Source organism: Capsicum annuum, chromosome 8, assembly GCF_002878395.1.
Source record: "Capsicum annuum cultivar UCD-10X-F1 chromosome 8, UCD10Xv1.1, whole genome shotgun sequence".
In the NCBI taxonomy this organism is placed as follows: Eukaryota; Viridiplantae; Streptophyta; class Magnoliopsida; order Solanales; family Solanaceae; genus Capsicum; species Capsicum annuum.
Genome location: NC_061118.1, coordinates 164,849,353 through 164,875,588, shown reverse-complemented (window position 1 = coordinate 164,875,588; position 26,236 = coordinate 164,849,353). Strand labels below are relative to the sequence as shown.

At 33.3% G+C, this 26,236-nt stretch overlaps 2 protein-coding genes across 4 annotated transcripts; both read right to left on the bottom strand.

The window, feature by feature from the left end:
* Window positions 1-860: 860 nt before the first annotated feature.
* LOC107840203 (LOB domain-containing protein 24) lies at window positions 861-15,798 on the bottom strand. Of its 3 annotated transcripts, XM_016683982.2 has the most exons (6): window positions 15,337-15,798; window positions 13,885-14,021; window positions 11,857-12,070; window positions 10,683-10,732; window positions 1,568-1,698; window positions 861-1,177 (listed from the first exon to the last, which is right to left on the bottom strand). In XM_016683982.2, the coding sequence occupies exons 3-6, from the start codon at window positions 11,883-11,885 to the stop codon at window positions 974-976; spliced, it is 414 nt and encodes a 137-aa protein (XP_016539468.1). In that variant the 5' UTR covers window positions 11,886-12,070; window positions 13,885-14,021; window positions 15,337-15,798; the 3' UTR covers window positions 861-973. The 3 variants fall into 3 exon arrangements, 2 of the variants coding, with proteins under 2 accessions (XP_016539468.1, XP_047250977.1); XR_001665203.2 differs by lacking the exons at window positions 861-1,177; window positions 1,568-1,698; window positions 11,857-12,070 and having other exon boundaries at window positions 10,677-10,732; window positions 15,337-15,781; XM_047395021.1 differs by lacking the exons at window positions 861-1,177; window positions 1,568-1,698; window positions 10,683-10,732; window positions 11,857-12,070 and having other exon boundaries at window positions 13,043-14,021; window positions 15,337-15,794.
* A 4,536-nt stretch (window positions 15,799-20,334) lies between these two features.
* On the bottom strand, window positions 20,335-23,246 carry LOC107840202 (classical arabinogalactan protein 9). The gene is made up of 2 exons (XM_016683981.2): window positions 22,563-23,246; window positions 20,335-20,645 (listed from the first exon to the last, which is right to left on the bottom strand). Exons 1-2 carry the CDS (start codon window positions 23,109-23,111, stop codon window positions 20,562-20,564), a joined length of 633 nt encoding a protein of 210 aa, XP_016539467.1. The 5' UTR covers window positions 23,112-23,246; the 3' UTR covers window positions 20,335-20,561.
* Between the last annotated feature and the right edge of the window lie 2,990 nt (window positions 23,247-26,236).

The following is a 26,236-nucleotide window of genomic DNA, read 5'->3' as shown; positions in this document are numbered from 1 at the left end:
ACATTAAATGACTAAACAAACTATATTTACAAAAATTTATATTTTCAAAGTATAATTAATAAGGCTAATTTAGTAAAATAAAACCTTAATTATTATTTTCTTAATGGGTATGCCAAGTCAATAGGGGCCAACTATTATGAAACGGAGTGAATATAACTAATAACTAATGAATTCAACTAATTTAAGATTTAGACTTAGTTAATGATTTATTGGTTTACTACCTAATACTTAAGAATATTGACATGTTTATTCAAACTAATTCGAATTCGCATCGCAAATGACTATATATGTTGACGTACCCCTCATGTTAAGGTCGGAACCTTTTTTTCTAGTTAATTGTCCATTTTTCATTGGCTTAGGTTAATCTTGTGAATTTTAATTGATTTATTTATTGTAACATAAAACAGGAAAATTTTCACGTACAAGGAAAGAAAGAGAGAAAATAAATCTAAATAAGAAGGAAAAAACAAAAACGGTAAAGCAATTTGGAGATTCATTCATCTTTGTATGTCACACTAACTTTTTGACTTATTGACTGATAAAGTTTTTTTTGTACTTCCTTTCCCTTTTCCTTTTACCTTTTGACTATAAATCTGCTTTATATTTGTCTACTAGCATAACGTTTTCATGATAGAGCTAATTTATTCATTTTAATTGTCCTCATCAAAGGGGTTGTTGTTGCAATTACCATCTATTGAAATTGAAGACTCTAATATTTGACTCGTCATCAAAGAACCATCTTTATATATTGACAAAAATGACAAAATATTCGATTATTTGGGATTATTTTTAAAATTCAGTCATTCAAATTAGATGTGTGTACGTAGAGAGAATATGGATTAGTCAGGATTCAAAGTGAATTTCAAACACAAGATGAGAAAGAATTCATTAAATACCTGGAAATGTTTCCATAAACACAATGCTACAAAAAAGAACTTCTACATAACTCGTTGTAGCTAGTAAAACCAATTAATTAAGGATCAAAAATATAAACTCCATTTTGATAGAGTAGGTCAATTTGAGCTTGTACTTTAGCCAATTGGGATTGTACATGGTAAATCTCTTCATGTAAAGCAGTAATGATTCCAACACAGCCATAAACTGGATCCTTTATCCTCCAATATGCCTCATGATACAATGAGTCGGCTACATCTCCTCGTTGATGCTCTTCAACTTGCTACAATTTAATACACACAAAAAAAAAAACTAAATTAATAAAAGAACTTAGTAATTTTTATGACATATTTGACATATGGGGTCATTTATCATAGGTTATAAGTCAAGCTTGTAAGTAGGAGAGAAAGGATAAATAAGTTAAACATTACTTCTTTCTATAGTTCTTGTTTCTTTGTTACTTGTCATTGAAACAGCTAGGATTATAAAATAACCTAAATAAAATGATTGTTGGAATATATAATTTACTCAGAGAGATCCTGAAAATTGAATGTGATACAAATATACAAAATAATACTTTTGTTTTTGTGTGTGAATTTAGTTAAAATATTTGGAGCAAGACAAAAGTTAGATTCTTGTAGGAGTAACAGAATATAGTACTTAATATATGTACCTGGAGCATCTTTCCAACATTGCTAGCACCATAGATTCTGTGAACATAAGAAAATCTTTGAGGATTATTTGGAGGAAAATATGGTAAAAATATGCAATCCGAAGTACATTTTCTTCTTAATTGTTTGCAAGCTGCACAACGTTTGGAAGTCATTTATTTTCTTACAAAGATATAATTTCTCTTGTATTGAAAAGAGAGAAAAATCTACAAATATTTTGTGAATCTTTTGCTTGTGAAGAAGAAAATCTAAGCAAAGATTAGAGTTGTATTATTAAGATTGAAGAGAATCTATTTAAACAAAAAAAATACAAGCTATTAACGGCTATTATTTTCGAAAATTTGGTTTTGTAAAGAAAGTTACCAGTACTACAAATCAGTCATTTAGTGATTGAGCTAAACTTGGTAGGAATGAAATTTACAATTTTTTAAATTATGTTTCTATTTTTTCTTTTTCCTCTCCTTGTAAAGAGTTAGTTCAAAGGAATATAAAACATCTCCATTCGATAAATCTAATACATGAATCTGAGCCATGCGTCCTAAGTAGTAGTATATGAGATGAAAAGCTTTAGTTTTTACTTTTACAATATTTTGCAATAATATTAATGACAATTATCTTTCTCTTATACTCCTTCCTCGATTGGTTTCACTTTTATTCATCACATTTAGCTTATTGAGAGTCAAACTTTATGAACTTTAACTAACATTTTAAAATGTAAATACAATTTCTAGCATCTTTTGTATAGGTTTTCAACATCTCGATTTAATTCTATTTAACTTTAAATATTAGTTAAATCTCGTGAAGTGAAACATAACAAGTAAAAGTGAACTGAGAGAGTAATATTTTTAGGATAGAACAATAGCAAAAACAACTACATATCCAGTATATTTCCACAAAGTGAGATCTGGAGAGGAAATGTATATGCAGTCGATACCACTACCTTAGAGGTGAGATAGAGAGACTAATTTATTTTTTTCACAAAAAAATTAATCTTGTCTCATCGAAGAAGTTTTTCTACTATTTTTTTTACTCGTCAATAAACATTCTTTAGATATTTGGAGAAAAGGGGAAAATAAGAAATTTCTTCAGCTATGTTGGGTCAATTTCAATCATTCAAATTGGATCAAACACCCACAGACAGAAAGAGTAATGGGCTGCAATTTCGAGAAGACTTGTACCATGTTTCTTGTTTATTGATGCTTCTTTGAGGTCAATTTTCCATTGTAATGTTGGTTTTAAATTCAATTAAGTGGTTTAATTTAGTGAATACATGTATTAATTAAGCATAATTAAGTGATAAAAGTGTGTGTACAAAAATATATAATGTATCCATTTGTGTGGTATAAATATTCGTTGATTGAAAGCATTAACAATCATATATATCCATATAAAGTTATTTTTTATATAACTTGTTGAAACTTATATAAGAAACTTTTTCATATAGTGACAACGAGGATTCAAAAATTACTTGAAATCATAAGTTTGATTCATAATAATAATAATAATAATATTTTATAATTTTCTGAATTCGCTTCTGAAATCGTACCTCCGGCTCTATTTATTGCCATCGAAAAGGAATTGAATTAAGTATATGCGTAGAAAACTAGCATGCATTTTTTAGAAATAGAAATAACGTTAGAACATATGCAAGTTTCATAAATAAATACATAAATTTCTACATTAGTGGTTGAATATCACATCCCCATCCTACCATCCACCAATTTTTTCCCCCCACATCATAACAATTATTAATCCAACTTCCTTAATTATGTCCTTAGTCAAGTCTCCCTCTGAATATGTTTCCAAACTTGACCAGAAACTAAAATCCCAATTTGATTTAATTTTGAATTATTTTGAAATTAGTGAATCAACCACTCCAGCAATAAGAGTTGCAGGGTCGCCAAGAACAGCAGATATAATAAACTGTAGAGCTAAACCAATCACCTCACAACATATTTGAGCTTTGCCTTTGCTTTTTTTATGATGAGTTTGAAGTGTACCTTTCAGACTTGGGATTCTGTTTTCCAATTTTCTATAATTATAATTACTATTATTATAATTATTGTCATTATCAAAATAGATTTCATGCCAACTATCAACAAGCATCTCTTTGACACATGCCACGTGCAAATTGTACTTCTTGCATGTTGATCTGTAACTCCAGCTTCTCTTTCTCCCTTTCCTTCCACACCAATGGCATGATTGATACGGGTATGACCATGGAGGTAGGTAAGTGCGAGAGTGAATGAACCCGAGACTTGGAGTGTACACGTGAAGTGCAAAGGAAGGCCTAACTAGGCTCCAAAATCAGTCCATACAATGCTCTCCAAGGGAGCCCACTTGAAGACTTTGACTAAGGGGTCATTTTGGACATTTCACATTATTCTTATAATACACTATAAATACAACCTTCTAGGGATTCATTCATTAGATTTTCATGAATATGAATATTGTATAACATAGAAAGACAAAGTCCTCTTTCCTTGAGGCAAATCTGAAACTTGGAACTAGGTAACAACAAGGGGGTGGAATTACTTTTGTTGTTTGTTTGCTTGGAAACTTAGGTCTTGAGGTTCATGAGTCCCTCTTGGTCAAAGTAAGAACTTGATGTTTCTATTCATTTGTCTTAGGGTCCTTTCTCATTGTTAGGGTTCTTAGATTTGTGAATATTGTATGTCAAGTTACTATCCTTTTTGTATCTTGTTATTGTGGAATCCAAATCTGGTTGTTTTTGTTGTCATAGTGTTCATCACATTTTTGTTGTGTTTTATGGATGTTTTGGGTGTCAAATACACATTTGTTTCTTGTATTCTTGTTATATTTGTCAACTCCGAGTGAGGTCTCCATTTGGTCCACGAGTTATTGTGATTTGTGGACTGTTTTGGAGGGTGTATTGGACTGTTTTATGGTTGTTTCGTGTTCCACTTTTTTGTCTCGTATCATTTGGTATCAAAGAATGGCTTGATCTTGTTCCCACAAGATCAATCTTGGGCTTGTTAGTTGAAAATTTTTTTTAAAAAAAATGTTGAAAAATTGAAAATTCCGGAAAAAGTGCAATCTGTTGTGTTGTGTTCTTGGCCGAGAATTGCGTTCTAGTTGTGTCTTGGCCGATATTTTTTGTTTGTATTGAGTGTTTCTAGTGTTAGATTTGTTCTTCACTAACACTTGAGTCCATATCTAAGTTTGAGCATTGTTGTTGTTGTCGTGAACAAGTAAGACCGTGTGGTAGACATTATTGTTGAAAAAATTGAATTGGCCGTGTGTGTGGTTGTTGTTGTTGAAAGGAGTGTTGTTGTTGTATTTATTGGTGAATTTTGTTGTGTTCTTGAAGTTCTTCACAACCTCCATCTCTCGTTAAAATCAAAGACACAACACAAAAGAGACTTGGCCGTTTGTTGTTGTGGATTGGAGTTGGCCGTTGGAATTATTATTGTTCTTAAAGACTGTTGTTATTGTTCTTGGTGTGGTTGTTGTTGTTCTTGAATTTCTTCATCTTTCTTCATCTATTGTTAGAACATAAAGTAAGTGCTAGATCCTAAAAGGTGAAGGAAAAAGGTGTATGTACTTGTTAGTCTTGAAAGACCCCCAACCACCAAAAAATTTAATATCACTTCTCAACTACTTTTCCATGATTTAAGGACCCATGTTTTAAGGAGAAGTACAAGAAAAAGTCAAGTCTTGAAAATTGAAAAGGCTCCAAGATTTATTTTCCCTCCTAAAATAAATTCCACCAATCCAAATTAATTTTTGACCAAGACTTGAACATTTGAGAATAACCACTTGATAAAAATGAACCAATACGTGGCTGCCACACCATCACTGCTACTGTTCACGCAATATTTTCGATCTCGAAATTCTAGATTTCTTAGTTTCATTTTGTTGTCTCTTAGTTTCGTTTAATTGATCCTAGTACTAATTAACAAGCTAGTAAACTTCTACTGGGTTGTCACTTAGTTCTTAAATCAGTTGTTCGTGTCTACGTTTCTCTTGTGCTTTTTCTCTTTTGTTAATTTGTTATATCTTGTTGGTTCAAGTCCGTAAGCAAATTTTCTTTGAGTCAACTCAAACGAAAATCTATTCCGGACCAAGATGGACTCCTCCCTCAATCACTCACGAAGTACAAGCCGGCTTTCAACACTTGTGAAACCAAGTGTGAGGTAAAATTTGAGAGTGAAAGTGTGGTGAGGCATTTTTGAGCTGACAAGTTGGTTTGTTTTGTTGTTCGTTGTTGTATTCTCTTAGGTACCATGGCTGCCACCAATCTTGATGTCACGTTTGACCGCATCACCGACAATATTAAGGACATGAAATGGCACGTTGAAAGGCTACGCCAATTGGTATCCACACTTATCTCAACAAATCTAAAACCTAAGGTCCATACACCTTGCGGTGAGAGCTTTCCGAAGGAAGTTGCTGCCCAAACTGGTGAAAGACTTTCACACCAAGGTAAAGACGAACGTACTCATGAACGTCAAAGTAAAATAGCTATCTCTTACACTTTGGTACATGTGGATGATGAACGTGTGACTAATAAGCCGTTGAGTGTGAGTAGTAGCTTACCTATGTATGAGTATATTGATTCCTTACCACTTGTGGATGATGTACATGTTGTGCGAGTGGATACACTAGTTGATCCTATAGATAACCTAATCGACTCTTCTAGTAAGATCGATTTGTGTCCACCTAGTGTTGAAGCTATTGTGTTGAATGAAAGTACATCGTCGAGTGAAATTTGTGTTGACCAACTTGTTTGTAAAACTTTCCCACCACTTGAGAATATGTGTGATATGATTAATGAGTCTCAAGTGAGTGAAGAATTTAAAAATGTTGGTCAAGAAAAAAGGACTGAACCCATGAGCCTATGTTGTTGTAAAGATTCTAATGTTTGCTTGGCTCATAGGGTTAATCGTGTGTTTGACATATCTTTGAAACTTGGTAATGATTCCTTAGAGAGTGTGTAGACACTTGATTTCGTCCTCTTAAAGTTCAATTTTTATTCACTTTTACCCATTTTTATTTTTATCCTACCGTGTACTCTCATCCATGTTATTATACCCTCACAAAATACAAAAAAATAACAAACTCCCTAACAAATTCTATCCTATCCTAACCCCTACATCTTATCCTAACAACCCATCCAATCAAAATAAACCACATCACACCATACCCCACCCCCACCTCACCACTAACCTAGCCCTACCTCACTACCCCACCCTAACCTCACAGCATATATACACCACACACAGCACGAAGACTGGAGGAGGATTTTTTTCACCACAATTCCTCGGACCTCACAGGAGCACACACAGAACATCTTCCTTTTTCCATACATCACAGCAAATCACGGACTGGAAAGGAGGACTCTATTTTTGGTTTCTTCTTCACACCCAACAACGAACAATTTGCACACACAGAGAATTGAGAGAGAAAGGTTATAGCCGAGAGAGAGAGAGCGGCGGAGAAGAATTTGGTCGCTGTCAAGAGCTGCCGACGAAACCTTTGCCGAAACGAGCTTCTACGTCATCGTCTTGAACGATTCAAGCTCAGGATCTTCAAATCTCTTAGTTTCAGATAGATTTCGAAGTAAACTAGTTCAGAAAACACTGAGATTTCGCTAGAATCCTCCTTTCTTTCATCATTTTCCAACGTCGTCTGAGCTCACTGGAGCTCCGGCTCCACTGTTCTGGTTGGTTTTGTCGTGTGTTGAATCATAGGGGTTCGTTCAATTTTGTGTTCTGTTGCTAGAGTCGGGCTTTAGGGATTCTCGTTTGTTCTTATTTTAGGGATTAGTCGACCGTGCCTTTCGATCAGTTTCGGATTATTGTTTCGCTATTCGGGCTTTCGTCTCTCTATGCTGATTTTGGGTTGGACATAGTCGAGGTTCTTTGTTCGAGGGTATCGGTCTCGGATTTTCTTATTATCAACAAAGATCGGATTGTCGAAAGTTTGGAGTTTCAATTTTGGTGCTACCGAGTTTGGATTTGGTTCGCTGTTGAGGTTCGATTTGAGGTTCTTTGGTGCGCGGATTCCGTCTTTTGATTGACTGATATTTGGAATGAGGTCGTCATCGAGGTCTAATTCTACTCTTTACCTTTTTTTTTGTTTTATTGTTGATGGTATCCGATGCATTGATTCTAATATTATGTGTTGGTTAATTCGTGATGATGTGAATTGTTGTTGTTCTGGTTTGGTATTTGCTTCCCTTGATTGTGGATTGATTATGGATTATGTGATGAAATCATATCTCGTTTAGAGAATTAAAATTGATTGTTTGGGGTGGAATTAAAAATTGATAAAAGTGAATACGTATTTGTTTTAATTCATTATTAGCGGTGTAATTTGAAATAAGCATGAATTTTGTTGAGATAGATAGGCAAATGTAGGTTCGGGTAGGCAAAAATTTAGAAATAAGTGTTTCGTTGGATGTTTGAATGTGGAGTATGTGTTGAATGTTTACTACTTTATCATATTCGATTCAAATGTATTCATTTAGCCGAGGAATGCCCCGAGATCTTCTATACTTATTCACCGGGAAATGCCCCGACGTATCATGTTGGCGGAAAATGATCGTGATGAAGGCCCGCGGCATCGGATAAGGCATTGGAGCTTAGTCTAGATTTAATTTAGAATAGGATTTATATTTTCGTATTTTTCTATTTTTGGGCTGTATAATTGGACTGGACTTTACATTTTTGGATTGTTTTGTTTTGTTTATTGTTTGATTATTTTGCGTGCTTTTGTGTGGTTTATACATTTCTTAGTGTCAAAAAAAAATAGTTGATACACTCTACCAAGCGACCGTGGTTGAACCATGGGATCGAGGGGTGCCTAACACCTTCCCCTCGGTCAACAGAATTCCTTAGCCGGAATCTCTGCTCGCAAACCAGTTTAAAGAGTCAAATGGTTTTGAAAAGGATTTTCCAATGGTGACTTGACACACCAGATTATGCCAAGTGGCGACTTTGAATAAAAATGTTAATAATCCTTTTCCGAAACAAATTTTCATTTTTCTTGTCACTTAAATAATAAAACTCTTTCGACGCTTAAAACGTAAATCTTTTTTTTGGAGTATGAAAAAGGGGTGTGACAGAGTGAAAGTTCCAAATCTGTCCGCGGGTTAAATCATTCACTCTTTAGGTACAATGTTTTGTTTGAAGATAGTTTAAACACTCCTAATAGACCTAGTGGTGAAAATGATGGTATAGCTTGCCTTGGAAGCTATAGCCTATATGCTAACCCACTATGGTGTGACAACATTCCTTCTAAAGATGGAAATCTCTTCTTGGAAGATGAGAGTACTCTTAAGGGTAAGGAATATGTGGTCTTGGAAACTACTTCTTCTTCTACTTTATGTGGTTTTTCCGAGGACACCATAGTAGAAGTAGAATTGAATGCCACTTTTCTCTACTCTCTCTTTACTTGTGATGCTATGTATGCCAATGTAGAGAGTAGGCCGTGTGGTTATGGTAAAGACTATGGAAAACGGATGTGTTGTTTAAACCCGTGTCTATGGTCACTCTTCCCATTTGATCCTGGTGCCATCTCAGGGTGGGGAAGATTTACTCTCGGCTTAGGTGCGTTTCTTTTGAATGCTTATCATAGCCAATTCCTTGGTGAATTTGTCGATGGCTTCATAATATTTAACACTAAAGACTCTTGGTTATATGTCAAATATGAACCACCTTGGGATGTTGAGACTTGTTGTTGGCCGAGACTTGAACTCAAAGGGTCCTCGGTTTCTTTTTTTTTGGGTGAGCTATTTTGAGTGTTTTGAGTGCATACCATTATTGTTTACTTTTTTTTTCTAATCCTAACCCTCATGCCATGAGGAAGTGTGCTTGTTTGTCTTCTCTTGATTTTGCAAGGTACGGATTCGAGGTCAAATCCTTTTCAAGAAAGGAAGGATGATACGGGTATGACCACGGAGGTGGGTGAGTGCGAGAGTGAATGAACCCGATACTTGGAGTGTACACGTGAAGTGCAAAGGAAGGCCTAACTAGGCTCCAAAATCAGTCCATACAATGCACTCCAAGGGAGCCCACTTAAAGACTTTGACTAAGAGGTCATTTTGGACATTTCACACTATTCTTGTAATAAACTATAAATACAACCTTCTAGGGATTCATTCATTAGATTTTCATGAATATGAATATTGTATAACATAGAAAGACAAAGTCCGCTTTCCTTGAGGCAAATCTGAAACTTGGAACTAGGTAACAACAAGAGGGTGGAATTACTTTTGTTGTTTGTTTGCTTGGAAACTTAGGTCTTGAGGTTCATGAGTCCCTCTTGGTCCAAGTAAGAACTTAATGTTTCTATTCATTTGTCTTAGGGTCCTTTCTCATTGTTAAGGTTCGTATATTTGTGAATATTGTATGTCAAGTTACTATCCTTTTTGTATCTTGTTATTGTGGAATCCAAATCTGGTTGTTTTTGTTGTCATATTGTTCATCACGTTTTTGTTGTATTTTGTGATTGTTTTGGGTGTCAAATACACCTTTGTTTATTATATTCTTGTTATATTTGTCGAATCCGAGTGAGGTCTCCATTTGGTCCACGATTTATTATGATTTGTGGACTATTTTGGAGGGTGTATTGGACTATTTTATGGTTGTTTCGTGTTCCTCTTGTTTGTCCCGTATCAATGATGCACTTACCTGTCGTTGACGGATTTAAGATTTAAAGTTAGCAAATTTAGAACAAATAATACTCCAATGAATTTAATTAAACTTGCAGAACTCGTCTTAGATTTTGCATTCTTGAATGTTGAAGTTAATTTACTAAGCTGAAAAACAAAATGGAACTATTATATTGAGACGTCGATGTTAAACTACATCTCTATTACACTTTTAGTATGACCGATTGGGAAACAACACTTAGTGGCCAGTGGCGGACGCAGGATTTCTAACAAGGGGGTTCAAAAAATATCTAAGGATGACGATAGTGTTGGAAAATGAGCGGATTAGTTTAGACAAGAATGGGATAGACAAAGTTCAATGACTTGTCTAGCCATCTGATGGGATCAAAATCAACCAGCAAAATAAAGTGAAATAGGATTCCAAAAAGGCAAAGACCAACAATGCAAAATAGTTAGTCATAAAAAAGAAATAAACTTGCCTTTAGTTTGCCGCAGCAGCTGCTTCTTGATCAAATCCAGCAATAAGGTCCTATAAAATACAGAAGACAAACTTTTTATAGAAATGATGAGGCGATACGCATAATAAACTACATCCTAGTTACTCGCTCTCTAAAGAGATCATGAACAAAATCTACAAGGATTTGGTTTTAAGTGGCATAAAAAAGATAAAGTAGAAAAGGAAAAAGAAACAATACCTGCCATCCAACTTTAATGCTATTAAGATTTAGATCAAAAGAATTAGCAATAACTCAAATCTGAGACAAACTAAACTCATTTTTTTATGGCAGCAACTACCGGTTGGACCTGATAGTAAAATTCTACGATATACAGTGAGGGATCTAATGTATATTTTGAAACTTTATTACACTTCAACTGTATATGACTAAGTGGAGGCAATCAGAATATTCTAAAAAAATGAAACACGCGAAGAAGCTAATCAAAACATAATTTTAATATTTAAAGTGCAACAACATACATTATTACAATTGTACTCTACGAGGTTTCATATCTTGAAATGTCTTAATAATAGCATCATTAGAAATATTATCAAATATATCTTTTTTCCAAATAAGGCACCAAGCAACCACTAACAAAACTATCACTCATCTGACTCCACAAGTCATTCTTGATAAACTTCATTGCCAAAAAAGCTCTTTCAACGGATGTTGTGGCAAATGGTAGAAGTAAAGCAAGTTTCACTAAGCGGAATACGAAAGGATAATTTGAATGTTTCTTTGTCTGAACTAATCTTTTGGAAAGATCACAAAGCCCATTCAAATTGGAGAACCTTTCATCAACATCACGAACATCAACAATGTAACTTGAAAGTTGATTCTCAAGGATACTCATATTAAGTTCATCAAAATCATCTGGATATAATTCGGCCATTCTCATTATTTTTTTTATGTCAAAACTTGAAAATAAGTTAACTGGATTCAAAGAAGCAATTCCATGAAGCAAATCAGTTGTCACCTCACCAAAATGATCATTTGAGTTTTTGAAGTTGCCAATCAATAATATTGCAAAACACTTCAACACGGTAATGATTAAGACTGTATAATCGGTATGTCGATGAGGGGATCTTAAACAGCTAACATATGGATCCTCAAAGTTAGGTATCAAAACATCATGTTTGTTACAAAATAGAGATACCTTATCAATAAGAGAATTCCATTCATCATCCCTTAAAAATTGCAACCTTCTCTTTGCTACTTCAACAAGTAGCATGGCATTTGCAACATCTAGCTCTTTTTTTTGTAAGCATTTGTTAAGCTCATTTGTGATAGCCAAAACATCCCTCATCAAACGTAACATGAATGCAACCTCAAATGTTCGAGAAGCTTCGAGATGTCCCATTGCCTTGGCTCTTTCATCCATATTACGTGCATCAAGAACAAGTGATTCAAGAACATCAAGAATAGAGCCAAACATAAGAATAAAATTGGCAAAGGACTTATAATGAGACCCCCAACGAGTATCACAAGCTCTTGAAAGACCAAGTTATTGATTCAAGCCCCTACCGGTAGTGATTTCACCCATATCTAATGCCTCTTGAATTTTATCTTTTTAAGAATCTCAAAGTTCATCCATACGCTTAAAATAAGATCCCAACACATTCAAAATATTTGAGACCAACACTACAAGTTTTTTCACTTTAATACACTTTTTAGAGACTCCAACAAGAATTAGTTGAAGTTGATGAGCAAAACAATGGATAGAATGAGCCGATCTACTGTCTTGCCTAATCAACATTTTAAGACCATTGATCTCACCTTGCATATTACTTGCCCCATCGTAACATTGTCCACGCACAGATGATAGACTCAAGGAATGTTGAGCAAGTAAATTGGCAATTGCCTTTTTTAGAGATAAAGCACTAGTATCTTGAACATGAATAATATCACTAAGTCTCTCCATCACAAACCCCATTCTATCAACATATCGAAATACAATAGCCATTTGCTCTTTGCATGACACATCAAAAGACTCATCAACTAGTAAGGAAAAATAGTCACTATTTAATTCCTCAAGAATAGCTTTAACGGTTTCTATTTTACATGCACTTACAATATCTTTCTGAATCGATGGAGCAGTCATTTAATCATTTTGAAGAGCATGTTCTAGCACATAAGCATGAATTTTATCACACTTTTTTGCATACCATGAGAGTATTTGAAGAAAGTTCCCCCTACTAAGTGATGTTTTAGATTCATCATGACCTCGAAATGCAAAGCCCTGAGTTATTAGAAGTCTTGCTACATCAACCGAAGCATTCACGTGGATCCAATATCCATGCTTAAGTTAATTTAATTGCTTATCAAATGCATTGAACAGACTGTTTTTGTCGTAATAAATCTTGACATTTTTTCTTTGACTGATTGTGTACGCTATTTGGTAGACCAATATGCTTCTCAAAACTTTCTTTTTATTCCAACTTCTAAATCCTGTAGTTGAAAATACTTCGCCTCCACCTTGATGAATGTTATTATATTTAAAAAAGACAACAATACAAACAATAGATTGCATCTTTACTAACGCTATATTCTAACCAATCATGATACACATCATCGAACCATTCATGATTAAAACGACGCATTGATCCAGAAATATCCGTTTGAGGATACTCATTAAGCTGGAGACAGAGACGGGGTTGATAGCGACCATTTAGGAGATATGCTCTTCTAATAAGATCACGATGCTTTGAAGGATATTTTAATATTGGGATTCTTTCGCCCGGATCAAACTTTAAGGAACTCAAATCAAATTCTTCAGCATTTTCTTGAGAAGGTAATGCTACTTTTGAATGGTTGGCATTTGATTGTTGGTTAGATTGAATATCAATATGAGAGACTAAATTTGATTTTAGTAATACAATAAAAACATTCTTCACAGAACGTTGAGACTGTCGTAAAGACGTAAAGTAAGAACTTAGTTAGAACTTATAAACCAACATAAAAAAGAAAACGATCATCTTTATACCAAATTAAATGAACAAAATAAATGCTTTTACATAGATAACAATCAAAAATCAAGTAGCACATCAAATCATAAAAAATACATCAGCCGTAAAAAGAAGAAGCTTTTATACAGATAAAAAAAATTAAAAATTAAGTAGCAACTAACAGTAGCAAATATAGAAATAGGATTAGAATATTAAAATTAAAAAAAATTAAGAATTACCGAAGAAGCCGTAACAGCTAGTGAAATTGGGGAAGACACCGGTGAGAGATTGAGGTTGAAACTCAATAATTTGAATCAAAAAACGATGTCGTGCGGCGGTGCTCGAAGACGATGAGCAGATGAACCCAAATTGTAGCCTGTAGGGTTAAAGTCATATAGATATGGAATTAGGAAAAGTGATTAGGTAGTACTAGTATAAGTTATTGAATTTTTTAATATTTCACATTGAGTGGGATTTTAATTAAAAAAAAACTTTGCCCCTATTTTAAAACGGTGTCGTTTAAATTAAGTTGCAAAAAATAAATTTTTTAGAATTATTTTTGTTCCAGCAGCTTAGTTCCTTGAAGTAAAAAAAAAAAAAAAAACTGCCTCAAAAACGGGATTCGAACCCGCAAGGTTTTCTCCTTCAAAGGCAAATTTCTGAACCCCCTTTGCCACTGAACCAAGTATCCTACTTATGTTAAGGGGTTTCAACTCTATATATATATACATAGAAAAAAAAAATTAATTGTGTATATTTAACGTATTTTTTCAACGAAGGGGATTTAGATGAACCCCTGGGATACACGTAGATCCGCCCCTGTTAGTGGCCATAAGAGTTGTGGATAAAAAGATGTTAGACCAAGTTGATTCTATTTAAAATTAAACTAAACTCCAATACTTTGATAAGTTGAATTAGAAGTCTTAAGTTTAAGTTTTGAAAATAAAATCACCTTAAACTAAAAGAACGTTACCTAAATTAAGACTTTTTATACAAATTCGAATTAGTTAAACCTAGAGGGAGACAATTACTAGATGAAAAATGAAAAACTATAGACCACAAAAGTTAATTGGTCCCACTTCTACATGATGAAACCTCACAGTAGTCTTCCTTAACATCTAACAAACTGCCCCACTGAGGGGATAGAGTATACTGTAGGAAGGGTGATGTGGAGTTGATTTCCCCAATTGTCCTTTAGTTTATGAGGTTTTAATTATTATAAAAGTAATTAAATTAGTTTTTATCACAGTAAAGTTACAAAACTTATGACTGAGTACTTAGAAAATAAATCTGATCAGAAAATTTATCAACTCTCAATTAAAAGCCAAGCAGCTAAAATGCCAAATGGACTTTCCATCAGGAGACAGAGCCAATTTTTTTTAGAATTAAAATATTTACCTAAACACTAACAAAAAAGTATCAATTCAACATCTATATATATGAGTAAGTTTGATTCAACTTTGAATTTTAATTACATTGATCCAGGATAGTCACTGGTCTAAAGAAATAATGCCAATTGACCACTTTTTGGTCATGTTTTGAGAAAATGGTCATTGTCCTAGGTTCTCCGAGTGAAATTTCATATATAATTGTTCCTGAAACTTTGCTTGTAGATATTGAAACTCTAGGATTGTATCATTTGTAAAACTTGAAATTCCATAACGATAGCTATTGTTTCAAATTTTGCATACCTTTCTATACAGGTAAAGCTTGACATCCCCATCATCAAGCACCATAGGAAGCTTAGCACAATATGGATGAAGATCAAATCCACAAGACCTACAATGGTACAAAAATCCAGTAATATCCTTCTCACAAGCATTGCAGTATCGCGGCACGTTCCCCGGGGGACGAGAGAGGAATTGGAAAGAACACTTTGTGTAAAATGGATGTGTAATTGAAGGAGAAGGAATTGCACAATGCATATGTAAATCATACTCGCAATTTGTGCATTTGTAACGTGACCCTATGCCTACTTCCTTGCAACCATCACATTTGAATGGAAATTCTGAGTATTCATATCTTAGCTTGTGTTGAGGGTGGCTAAAATGAGATATCTCATTGCACTTCATGGTTCTAATTTTATTTTATATTTTTTACGAGAGTTTTTGGGTGGCTAGCTAGCAAAAGAAAAGAATTCTAAGAGGTCACTATATAAAGATGATTCTTGGACTCTATTATTAAATGTTAAATTTAAGTTTAAGTTATATACACCGTCAGTGTAAGGAATTTTTACATTGTTAGGTCATCTCTACTTCTTGCAGCAGATAACAATCAAATGTCTTATTTTCAAGATTATAAATTTCACGTTTTAGTAAGATTTATCTGTAGATATCCGTTGATTGACCTGATAGTTTTACACGGGGGATATATATTACCTTTAACTCTTTTAACTTTAGGTAATGAATCTAAGAGCGGCTTGTACTTGAAGCAAATAGGAAGAGGGAATTATGCTTATGGGTGGATAGCGATAGTTGCAAAACTATGAGTCTAGTAGAAGAATCCTTTAAACATCATCAAGAAGTGAAGAAGAGAGACATAAGGCATACATCAATTCCATACCCAACCAAAAGAAAAAAAAAAAAGGAATTTTTACTTTAAATAAATGATTAATCAGCTAAAAGTCTGATATTGCTAAAAATCAATACATGTATGTGCTTGCTTGTGCAGAGTGTAATCAAATTATCCCTTAACCCCCAAAGGGAAAATAAATTTAAAAACCTGTTGCAAGCAAGGTTTTCGATATTGGGGACACTGGAAAGTTCAAAAATCGTACAAATGTCAATTTATTATTATCAAGAGAATGTGACTAACGTGTCTTGGCTCCTTTAAGAGAAATAAAGGATATAGACAATTCTCTATATCAACCGCTACGTAAAATTTTAAATCTGTCACCAACTTAACTCCAAAAAATATTTATGTATTTTCGGGATAATATACGTAATATATATTATTGTAAACTTGTAAGGCATCGATAATTTTAATATCTTCTATCTTATAAGATTAAAGAACCTTTATAATTGAATTGAAAATTGGAAGACAAAAACATACTTCCAAACATATCTTATGAGGCATTATAGATTACTCAATCAATTACCACACAAATTCTTAGGAAAATCATGAGATGTAGTGAAAATTTAAGGAATATCTAAAAGAACAAGAATTTAGCACCTTGAAAGTGGATATATATTGTGTATATGGGTAAGAAATCTATTAGAATAAAAGAATCCCAATCAAATTCTTGAATGCAGGAACATTGGGAAGAAATTCATATAGTTGGAACAATCTAATCGTTGCTCAAAAAAATCGTTACTATAGGTCCAATGTCTAGAAGTAAATACTAATAAAGTCTGTCGTAACAGTACAAAGATATACATTTAATCCACAGCATAAACATAAATTTTGAATCCGCCACTAATAACACAAAGAGTTTATCTTCCAATTATTTCACCTCATGTTGATTTTTTCTTCAACTAAAAAAGGATACAACAGATGAGGAATAACATCTAATTCTATTTAATTGATGACACGAAGGAACAAATTCCTAGCTCTTTATTATTCTTCGTAATCCGATTAATATTATTTTTTATAAATAATGTATCTTTTTCCAATTGACTAAGTTAAAAAAAATAAAAAAAAATATAGAATTAGAACAGTAAAAAGGAAGTGATTCTTGGTTGTGGGATTTGGTATTGCTTACCTTTGAAATTGATTTGAAAGTTGATTAAGCTTCCAAGGAATATTAACTTGAACCTTCTGTTTTTCTTGTTCAAGATGCTAAATTACAGTACCATAAAAGCATCACCATTTCTTTAAGCAACTTTAATTTTTTGCCAAGTCCCAACTCAACTGTGATGAGTCATCTTTTTGTATTCCCTTTGAAAAGAAAAAAAAAAATTCAAAAAAAAAAAAAGCAAACAAAAATATGGTGGGATGGATCATGGATGTATAGTACACACGTACTTTTATATACGGTTACTTTATATCATTTAGTCAGTTATTGTTCATGCCTATGAACCGTTGCATTCAGTCTTACCTCATTGGCATATCAGTACATTCCCACGTACTGACGCATACTTTTCTGCGCTATAATGTTTCATATCATAGTTTCGGACGCTCAGGTTCCTGACCGCGCTTAGCCAGATTCAGCCAGTAGTAGCAGATTTAGCAGTGAGTCCTCATCTATCGAGGATATCCTTTTATTTCAGTACTTCAGCTTAGCAGTATTTTAGTAGATGGAGTTAGTTGGGGATTGTCCTATCAACTCCACTTTCAAACAGATTCAGTTAGAGGCTTTTCATACTAGATTTTCAGACAGTATCCAGTTTTACAGATGTTATAGTTTATCAGTATTTCAGATGTTTTGAACCTTATGGCATTTCAGACCATTTTTTCAGCATTTATTTCAGTATTATTGTTCAGTGCTCACAATAGATAATGGATTAGCTTGTGGTCCTTCGGGGTCGTAAGTACCGTGTAACGACTAGGGGTAGTCTCGGGTCGTTACATTAACACAGTCGATTTAAACGTATTATAGTTATATTTTGTAAGGTTACAATTGTAAAGTATAATGTACCCAACATATATCAAAATATATCAATGTAAAGTATTATGAAAAGGTATTAACGTATAAGAAATCATTTAGTGAATTAAATAAAGTATGATAAAAAATATACATTTCTAATGTATATATCTAAAGTATAATGTGACCATAAAATCAACAACGTATAAAAGTAATATCTACTGTAAACTTTCTAATGTATAAAGTAAATATCTAAAGTATAATGTGACCATAAAATCAAGACTTATGTGCCGGAAAGACGAGGCGGAATTGGAGGAGGGATTTTGAATTAACGGATGTACAAACGTGAAGAGAAAGTCGAGGCTGAGACTGGTTTTCAAACCTATTTTTTTTATGTTAACCTTATTAGTATTTGAAGCAAAGCTGACAGGTCATATATCGTGTATCGCGCGGAGTTTTGTCTAGTGGGTGTGGGGCGGGGGTGAATTTGAGCACTACATACACGCAACAAAGAAAAAATTGAAATAATTTTTTATTTAATGAAGAAAATGATGAAGTTAATTACTTGATCAGTTAATCGTTGATTACTGAAAGAAATTTGAAACCTCCAAATCACGTTAGCAAGGTTTTAGGCGGAGAATATGGAGCACAATGTTGGAGTCAAAATAGAAATATTTTGTAATAACTAATAGTTAACTTGTGTGTATATATATATATATATATATATATGTAATTTTTCCTACTTTTATTTCGTTACCCAAACCCAATCCATATATAGCCTATCTTGAGAAATGGGTTTTGTTGAGGCCCTATTCAACCCAGATAGAGCCCGTTATTTTCAAGCCTTGCCCGTATCATTTCTTAATTTTTCTTTTTCTTTTTTAAAAATGTCATACTTAAAGCTGAGATGAGGTTTTAGCACTGGTAATGTTTTCTTTCCCTCTTCGGACGACCAATACCTGCATTGAAGCTTGACTAACTAAAACTTACACATTACAGGGCCCATGTCTAGGGCCAGCGCTTCCGATATGAATTTCTTTCATTTGCATGAACAGTACTCTAACTTGAGATTTCTAATTAAAAGTAAAAGGATCTCAACCATTCCACCACAGCTCATGTTGAAGATTTAACTAATTGAATGATTAGAAAGAATAGGTAACCAAAAATGTAAATGTAAAATTGGAAGGAAGTCAATATTAAATAAAATTAAAATTTATTCTAGTTTATCTAATTCAAATCAAATGCAAATATACCTTACTTATCCTTATTTTGTCTTACTAATTACCAACATCGATCTTAAAATATTTCTGCAACCACGTAGAAAGGTTTAATTTCTTGATCAATAATATTTTCTCGTGAAAGATTTAAATGTCTGCAGAATGCAAAGTTTTTCACTTTTCAGCGAAAGTAACTTTACCCTTTGCACCACCGTGGTTTTGATGATATAGTCGAGGTTCCTCGGTCTTTAACTAGATATTTAAGGTTGAGTCATGAGACTAAAACATTTCTATTGAAAATGTATCCTCAAAAATGAGCATTGCAATATGTGAAATTGAATTATTCAAGGTTCAATACATATATTGACATATGAAACCCAAAAAAGAAAAAAAAATCTTTACCCTCTGCAGTGGTGGAAATATACTAAGGTAAATATCATAAAGGCAGACCAAACTTAACTCTGAAAAACCGGAGCAAGCTGTCTGTACCAACTCTCTTAAAAACGTTTCTACATCTTTACTCAACCATCTTGTGAGTTGTGACTTGCTTTTTGGAAAACTTTCCCTTCATTTGGTACAACTTTCCCTTCAGTATGTCAGCTTTTAAAATTCGATTAAGGGGAAGCACTTATATTCTCGACAGCTAGTATAACTTATCGACAACTAGCATACAACTAACCAATTTATGGTAATTATATTCTCGCAAGAACGTACTCAAATTGAGACAATGCGCATACTTGGGAGGTAAATTGAAGGTACGAATTCAACACGTGGCTCAATAGCTTTAATCCCAACTCTAAATTTAATTTTAAAAGTTTCCCTGCCTCTCGAATTTGGAATTGATGCATCTTTTTTACCTATTTTGTGAACAATATTTATCCATCTAATGAAAGAGGATAGCTATAGTGACTAATTAAGGTTCCCCAAAAGATTAACGTGACACAAAGATGTAAGAAGAAAGCAAGAATAGATGAGCATACTAATAGTACCAAAATACAAAAATAAGCTCCCTCTGATCAACAAGAAAACCTCCAAAAAAGAATCCAAGTGAATGTATAATCCAAGTACATGTAGTGAGAAAAATAAGGCCATCATCATCCTACTAATAGCTAAAGTGATGGCATTTCATAATAATATATAGTGAGTGGCAAAAGCAAATGGCATCAGAGAGAGATTTCTAAATCAGCAAGTAGAGGAGACCCCATCCAAAGACCAAGCTTCCCATGATCACCTTTGAATATCTCATGCTCTCCATTCCACTCTGCAGAAAAAAAACATGCATCAAAATATCAGCAAAATAGTAGTACTACTACAACAACAACAACATTACCGGCGTATAGAGTCCGGAGAGGGTGGAGTTTAAGCAACTTTATCGCTACCTCGCAAAGGTAGAGAGGTTGTTTCCAATATACCGTCGACTCAAGTAACGCATATCAAATCATGTATGAAAAGGGAAAAGACAATTTAATTAAAGAGCAACAAGAAAATTTAATTCATTAGGAAAAAAATAGCACCATCAAGTCTGATCTGATCAAGTTTAAGTTCACAATTATTGCGGGACATACAAAATTGGAACATGCATAAGAATCCAAGAAAATTCAAAATATACAAAATAGCCCAAAAAAAATTTCAAGCACCATCAGATCTGATCTGATAATCAAGCTGCTGTTAGTTTGCGTTTTTAGCGACATAAAATGCAAGCACTGGCACAAGAATCCAAATAAATTCAAAATATACGGGATGTTTGGTTGGGGTTCAACGTGACTTAATATTCTATCTCTATGGACTTTGCTACCCACTATTACTCTTCCTGTCTCTTCAATTATTTGTTTTTGGATATACAGCCTAATAAAAAGATGTACATGAACACTATAACACATCAAACTAATATCATAGTAATAAACACAATGTATGCTAACATGTTATTTTTCAGTATATATTTGTGGACATAACTAAAAAGTGTCACATTCTGTTAGGATTGCTTCTTCTCAATTGGACAAAATGTGGATCTGCACTTCATATTATGGTAATGCACTGTTACAGGCTTCTCATTTCTCAAACCAAAAATATTTACTAGTAACAATCACTTGGAAACATTGATTTCACTTCTTTCGGACCGAGACTTTTATTTATCGAAAACAGTCTCTCTATCCCACATAGCTCAAAGGTCCACAGGTAAGGTCTATGTAATCCTACTCTCCCAGAGTCCACAAGTGAAACTTGGAAAATTATTGTTTGCGTGTATATTGTTGTTGTAATCCCTTTGTTTTTCAATTTGTTTGTCTTAATTTTCATTTTAATCCATTTCAAAAACAACTACTATTAACTCTTTCCGTGATTGACACTCTTAAGATTGCGAAATTCAAACTCGTTACTTCAACCATGTATCAAGTCAAAAAAAATCAGACAAATAAATCGAAACGAAACGAGAATATTGTGTAACAGGCTAACAGTATAAAAACATTTTAAATTATTAATCTTTTTTTTTTGGTAAAGACAGAGAGTCATTATGGGGAAGCACAAAGCACGTGACATGTACCAGTGAATATCTCATCAGAAATTATGAACTCACTCTGATGACTAATGAGGGACTAAAGCGTAAAAAAAGCTCGCATGCTCTCGACCACACCTGATCTTCCACTAGCTAGATCCTCTACCATAGTCCCAGACACACACTTTACGAGAAACTGGTACATCTTAGATTTTCCATGCTAACTTTGACCATCATGCGCTCCATATTAACACAATCTAAATATATTCATTTTTATGTTTATATTTATTAGTACTGAATAAAAGTAAAAACAAAAAGATCCCTTTTTCGCCATATTTTTATAAATGTTGTAACATCGTAACTTTGCAAGTATGTATTTTCATAATTTTTTAAAACTTGAAAAATGTATGTTATGAGTTCTCCTAGTTTTGACCTTCATATTTTAAATCTGTTACATAAAATCAACGTAGTAATTAGTGACTAAATTTAAATCTAACGAATTTAACATGCAAGTTTTTAATGTGCCGTATTGAAATTATAAGTTCAAATGTAATATTTACTAAAATTTTTGTATTATATGTATAATAAATAAATTACAAAAAAGTGAAAATGTATGCTCGAATAATAACGGTACGGAATCAGAAAATGGAAGTGAAAATGTAAGTGAGATTTGAACAAACTAAGTACCTGATCAGGGGCTGATGCAGCAGGAGATAAATCTGAAGTAGTACTTGGTGATGGAGCACCCATAGGTGGTGATGGAGGACTCAACAATCCCACCGGTGACGGTGCCGGAGATGTAGCTACCGCCTTTGGAGCAGGAGCCGGAGTTGCAGCTGGTGGAGTTGCTACCGGTGAAGGTGCTGCAGCTGGTGGCGGAGTAGCCGGTGGCGGAGCGCTCACTGGTGGTGGAGTAGCTGGTGGCGGAGTGCTCACTGGTGGAGGAGTAGCTGGTGGCGGAGCGCTAACAGGCGGAGGAGTAGAAGCAGCTACTGGTGGTGGTGAAGTAGCCGGTGGAGATGCTACAGACGGTGGTGGAGAAGACACAGCTGGTGGAGGTGAACTTGCTGCCGGCGGCGGAGATGAAGCTGCCGGAGGTGGAGAACCAGTAGGTGCAGGGGTAGTGGGTGTTGGTGGTGCAGGACTAGTAGTAGGTGACGTGGCAGGAGCTTGACCACCAACTCCGGCGACTATAAGGCAAAGAAAACCAATCCAAAGAGCATTTTTCCGATCCATTTTTTATCACAATGTATTTTTCGCACACTCAGATTATTTACTTTCTACTAGAGTGGAAGAGAAAAGTTTAGTGTGCGGCTATATGAAAGAGGAGGGAGGAGAGAAGGAAATATGTATATATATATAGGGGTTTGTTTGGGAGAAGAGTAAAAAAGAGGAAAACCAAAGTAGAAAGGTGGCTGGTGAATTGTGACTTCCAAACAGATCTGTTTGTGGGGTTATGGACCCCACTTGGGTTATTCTCATGTGATCTCCATTACAGCTCTCATAAATACAAAAGTACTAATCTAATGATGTTCTGTTGTTGTCTTACGTTTGTAAAAACCTCTGGAGGTAGCAAGGGTTTTTACTCTTTTTTTCCCAGGTTTGATATTTTTATTTAACCTCAATTAAATTTAAATTTTCACATTAAAAATAAAACGCCATTTTACAAAGAGAGTTTTTGTACTACGTAAAATACAGCAACTTTTATTGATTTCTAAGGTTTGCTGCTGATCTTTTGAGTGCTTTAACATCAATTTAGTTGGAGTTATAAAAGGATTCTTTATTCTACCAAATTAATTCGACATGTAACTACGTATGATTGACCACAATAGTGTAATATTTATTTATAAAGTAAATGTATGCAAGAGATTGGTTTAGCTATTATTGGAAAAAATACTTAGATATTACATGTATTAAGGTTTGTTACATTGAGTTAAATGTTGTTAAGTTACCATTCCCTATATAATTTTGGAACATTTTAATCTCACTAACCAACTTTTGTATTTGAATTAGATCAAATATATATTTTTTGTTGTGTTATCAAACATAACTCATTCCAATTCATATATAATTTACCTAATGTTCTCACCAATATCCGTTGTGGTGGAGGATAGGTTAAAATGATTGATGAAATGCAAAGGCTAAAAAGCAAATTGATGGTGGGCCTTAATTACTTAATTAGGGGTTATTGGTATTGAAACAAAAGTCATGCAACGTAAACTTTTTGCTTGCTTTTCAATCCAACTTTCACTCTTTCCCTAAAAGAAAAACTTTTGATTAAAATGATGATAGATTAGTTTGTGAGACAAAAATTGTTTCGCTAGATATCTACTACGACTAATAATAATACAATATTCAATAATCTTGTCCAATGAAATTTAAATTAAGAAGTAATACCTACGTTTCATGTTTTTGTTCAAATTTGAATTTTGATCTCTGATCACGTAAGATTTTTCATAATAGTGAGTAATACTTAGAAAGCACATGTATATTATTTATGAACTATTGAGATCTCACATTACCATTAAATAGTTAAGATTTGGACATGCCTCCTTTTCTACTTAAATACTAAGTAATCGTTTGATCATGAAAATTATTTTCTTTTTTTTGAAAAATTATTTTACTTTAGTGAAAAAAGTGAAAACAAGATGTGTTTGGCCATGAAAATAATTGTATTTGGAAAAGTGAAAATAAGTTTTACTTATTTTTATTTTTTTCACTCATATTTCTCTCACAAAATTTCAAAAACAACTTTAATTTATATTCATGGCCAAACACAATTCCAACTCAAACTTCAACTTCAACTCTCACTCTAAAAAATTATGATTTTCATGATCAAACGGTCCTAAGTAGCTTTATGGAAAGCTTAGCTGATCTGACGTTAATTAAGTTCAATTTTGTGGTTAATATGTGAAGAATATAATTAACTAAAATATTGAAAAGACAAGTTACCTACAAATAATTTCAGTGTGCGCATAATGGAACAGCTAGCAGGGCGGAAATTGGGTGGTCCATTAATTTGATGCAGGCCAAAATGGCGTAGAGTAAAAGGAATTGTGTCTATTACTACTCTCTAATTCTTTACACCTGTCCTATGCTCTAGTAATGATTTAATATAGACGTTAAGAAAATGTCATCTCACTTACCGTTGCCTTGTCTTTTTTCCTTATTTTCTTAATTGTATGTGCTCTTCACTCTTCCTCTTCTACAGTTAAGAGGTTCCGTTTTACAATTTTATGCACTAAAGTGCTTGTTGTGTGTCGAATTTTGAGAAAGAATCGAAATATAAGAGTTTTATGTGTAATTTTTTTTATATTTTTGTAAAAAATTATTTTCATGATTTAATTCGTGATCATTTGATCACATGATAATAATTTTATTGATTATTTTAAAAAAAGTTATTTCATCTAAAAAATAATGAAAACAAAGGTTGCGCACTCTTTTCTCATGTCACACTTATAAAATTATATTGAATATGTTATTATTATTGTTGTTTTCTCTCTTCCTCGCAAAACAAAAGCAAGATAGAGACTACATTAAAAAAATCATAAGTTATCAATGACAATACATCACATACAATCTTACAATTGAGATTTGAGAAAAGTAAGATGTACTCACCTTATTACTATCCTTTCAAGGGTAGAGAGGTCGTTTTCAATAAATACTCATATCAAAAGGTGAATATTGAAAAAAATACCGAGGTACCAAGGTAAAAAATATTTTCTTCCAACTTATTTTGTTTTAAAAGTTAAATACCTTATGACTTATATTTTTAATGATTTGGAGGCTAAAATATAATAGATCTTAGCATAAAACATAAATGAAAGAATACTTTTCTTTAACTCCTATCTAAGAGTTCGCCTCTCTTTTTGTTCTATAGACTACTCGAACTAAGAATATTTATATTGAAAGTGAGGAGTGATTTACCATCTGAGCAACTTTCTCTTATCAAAGATATTTTCTATTCAAATTTAGAGAGAATTTTAATTTTTAAAGAAAAGATAGAGGATATAAATAGTATTCAACCTTTTACAAGTTCATAATCTGTAGTTGATAACATGCGTTGTTATTGTATAAGACTCATTGCAAGTTAAAAGGTTAACATGTGGCATTAAATTAGGTTGGAGATCCATTTTCTTGGTGTATTTTAAAAAAAACAGCTACGAAAATGCCTTAAGATATATCTCAACGCAATTAAAAAAAAGAGAACTTTTTTTGAGAGTATAATAAATGACAAATATCAATATATTGAGAAAAGTATAATAGTAACAGATAAGTATAATTTTTTTTTAAAAAAGTCTATAAAAATAAATATCTGATTTTTTTCGCTTAAAATTATTTATGCTAATAAAAGTAAATGA

Coding starts and splice junctions, on each gene's coding strand:
- LOC107840203 (XM_047395021.1), bottom strand. CDS start 15,717: ATGAAGTGCAATGAGATATCTCATTTTAGCCACCCTCAACACAAGCTA. Junction 14,022..15,336: donor AGCTTTACCTGTATAGAAAG/GTATGCAAAATT, acceptor TTAACCCTACAG/GCTACAATTTGGGTTCATCT.
- LOC107840202 (XM_016683981.2), bottom strand. CDS start 23,111: ATGGATCGGAAAAATGCTCTTTGGATTGGTTTTCTTTGCCTTATAGTC. Junction 20,646..22,562: donor CTGCATCAGCCCCTGATCAG/GTACTTAGTTTG, acceptor TTTTTTCTGCAG/AGTGGAATGGAGAGCATGAG.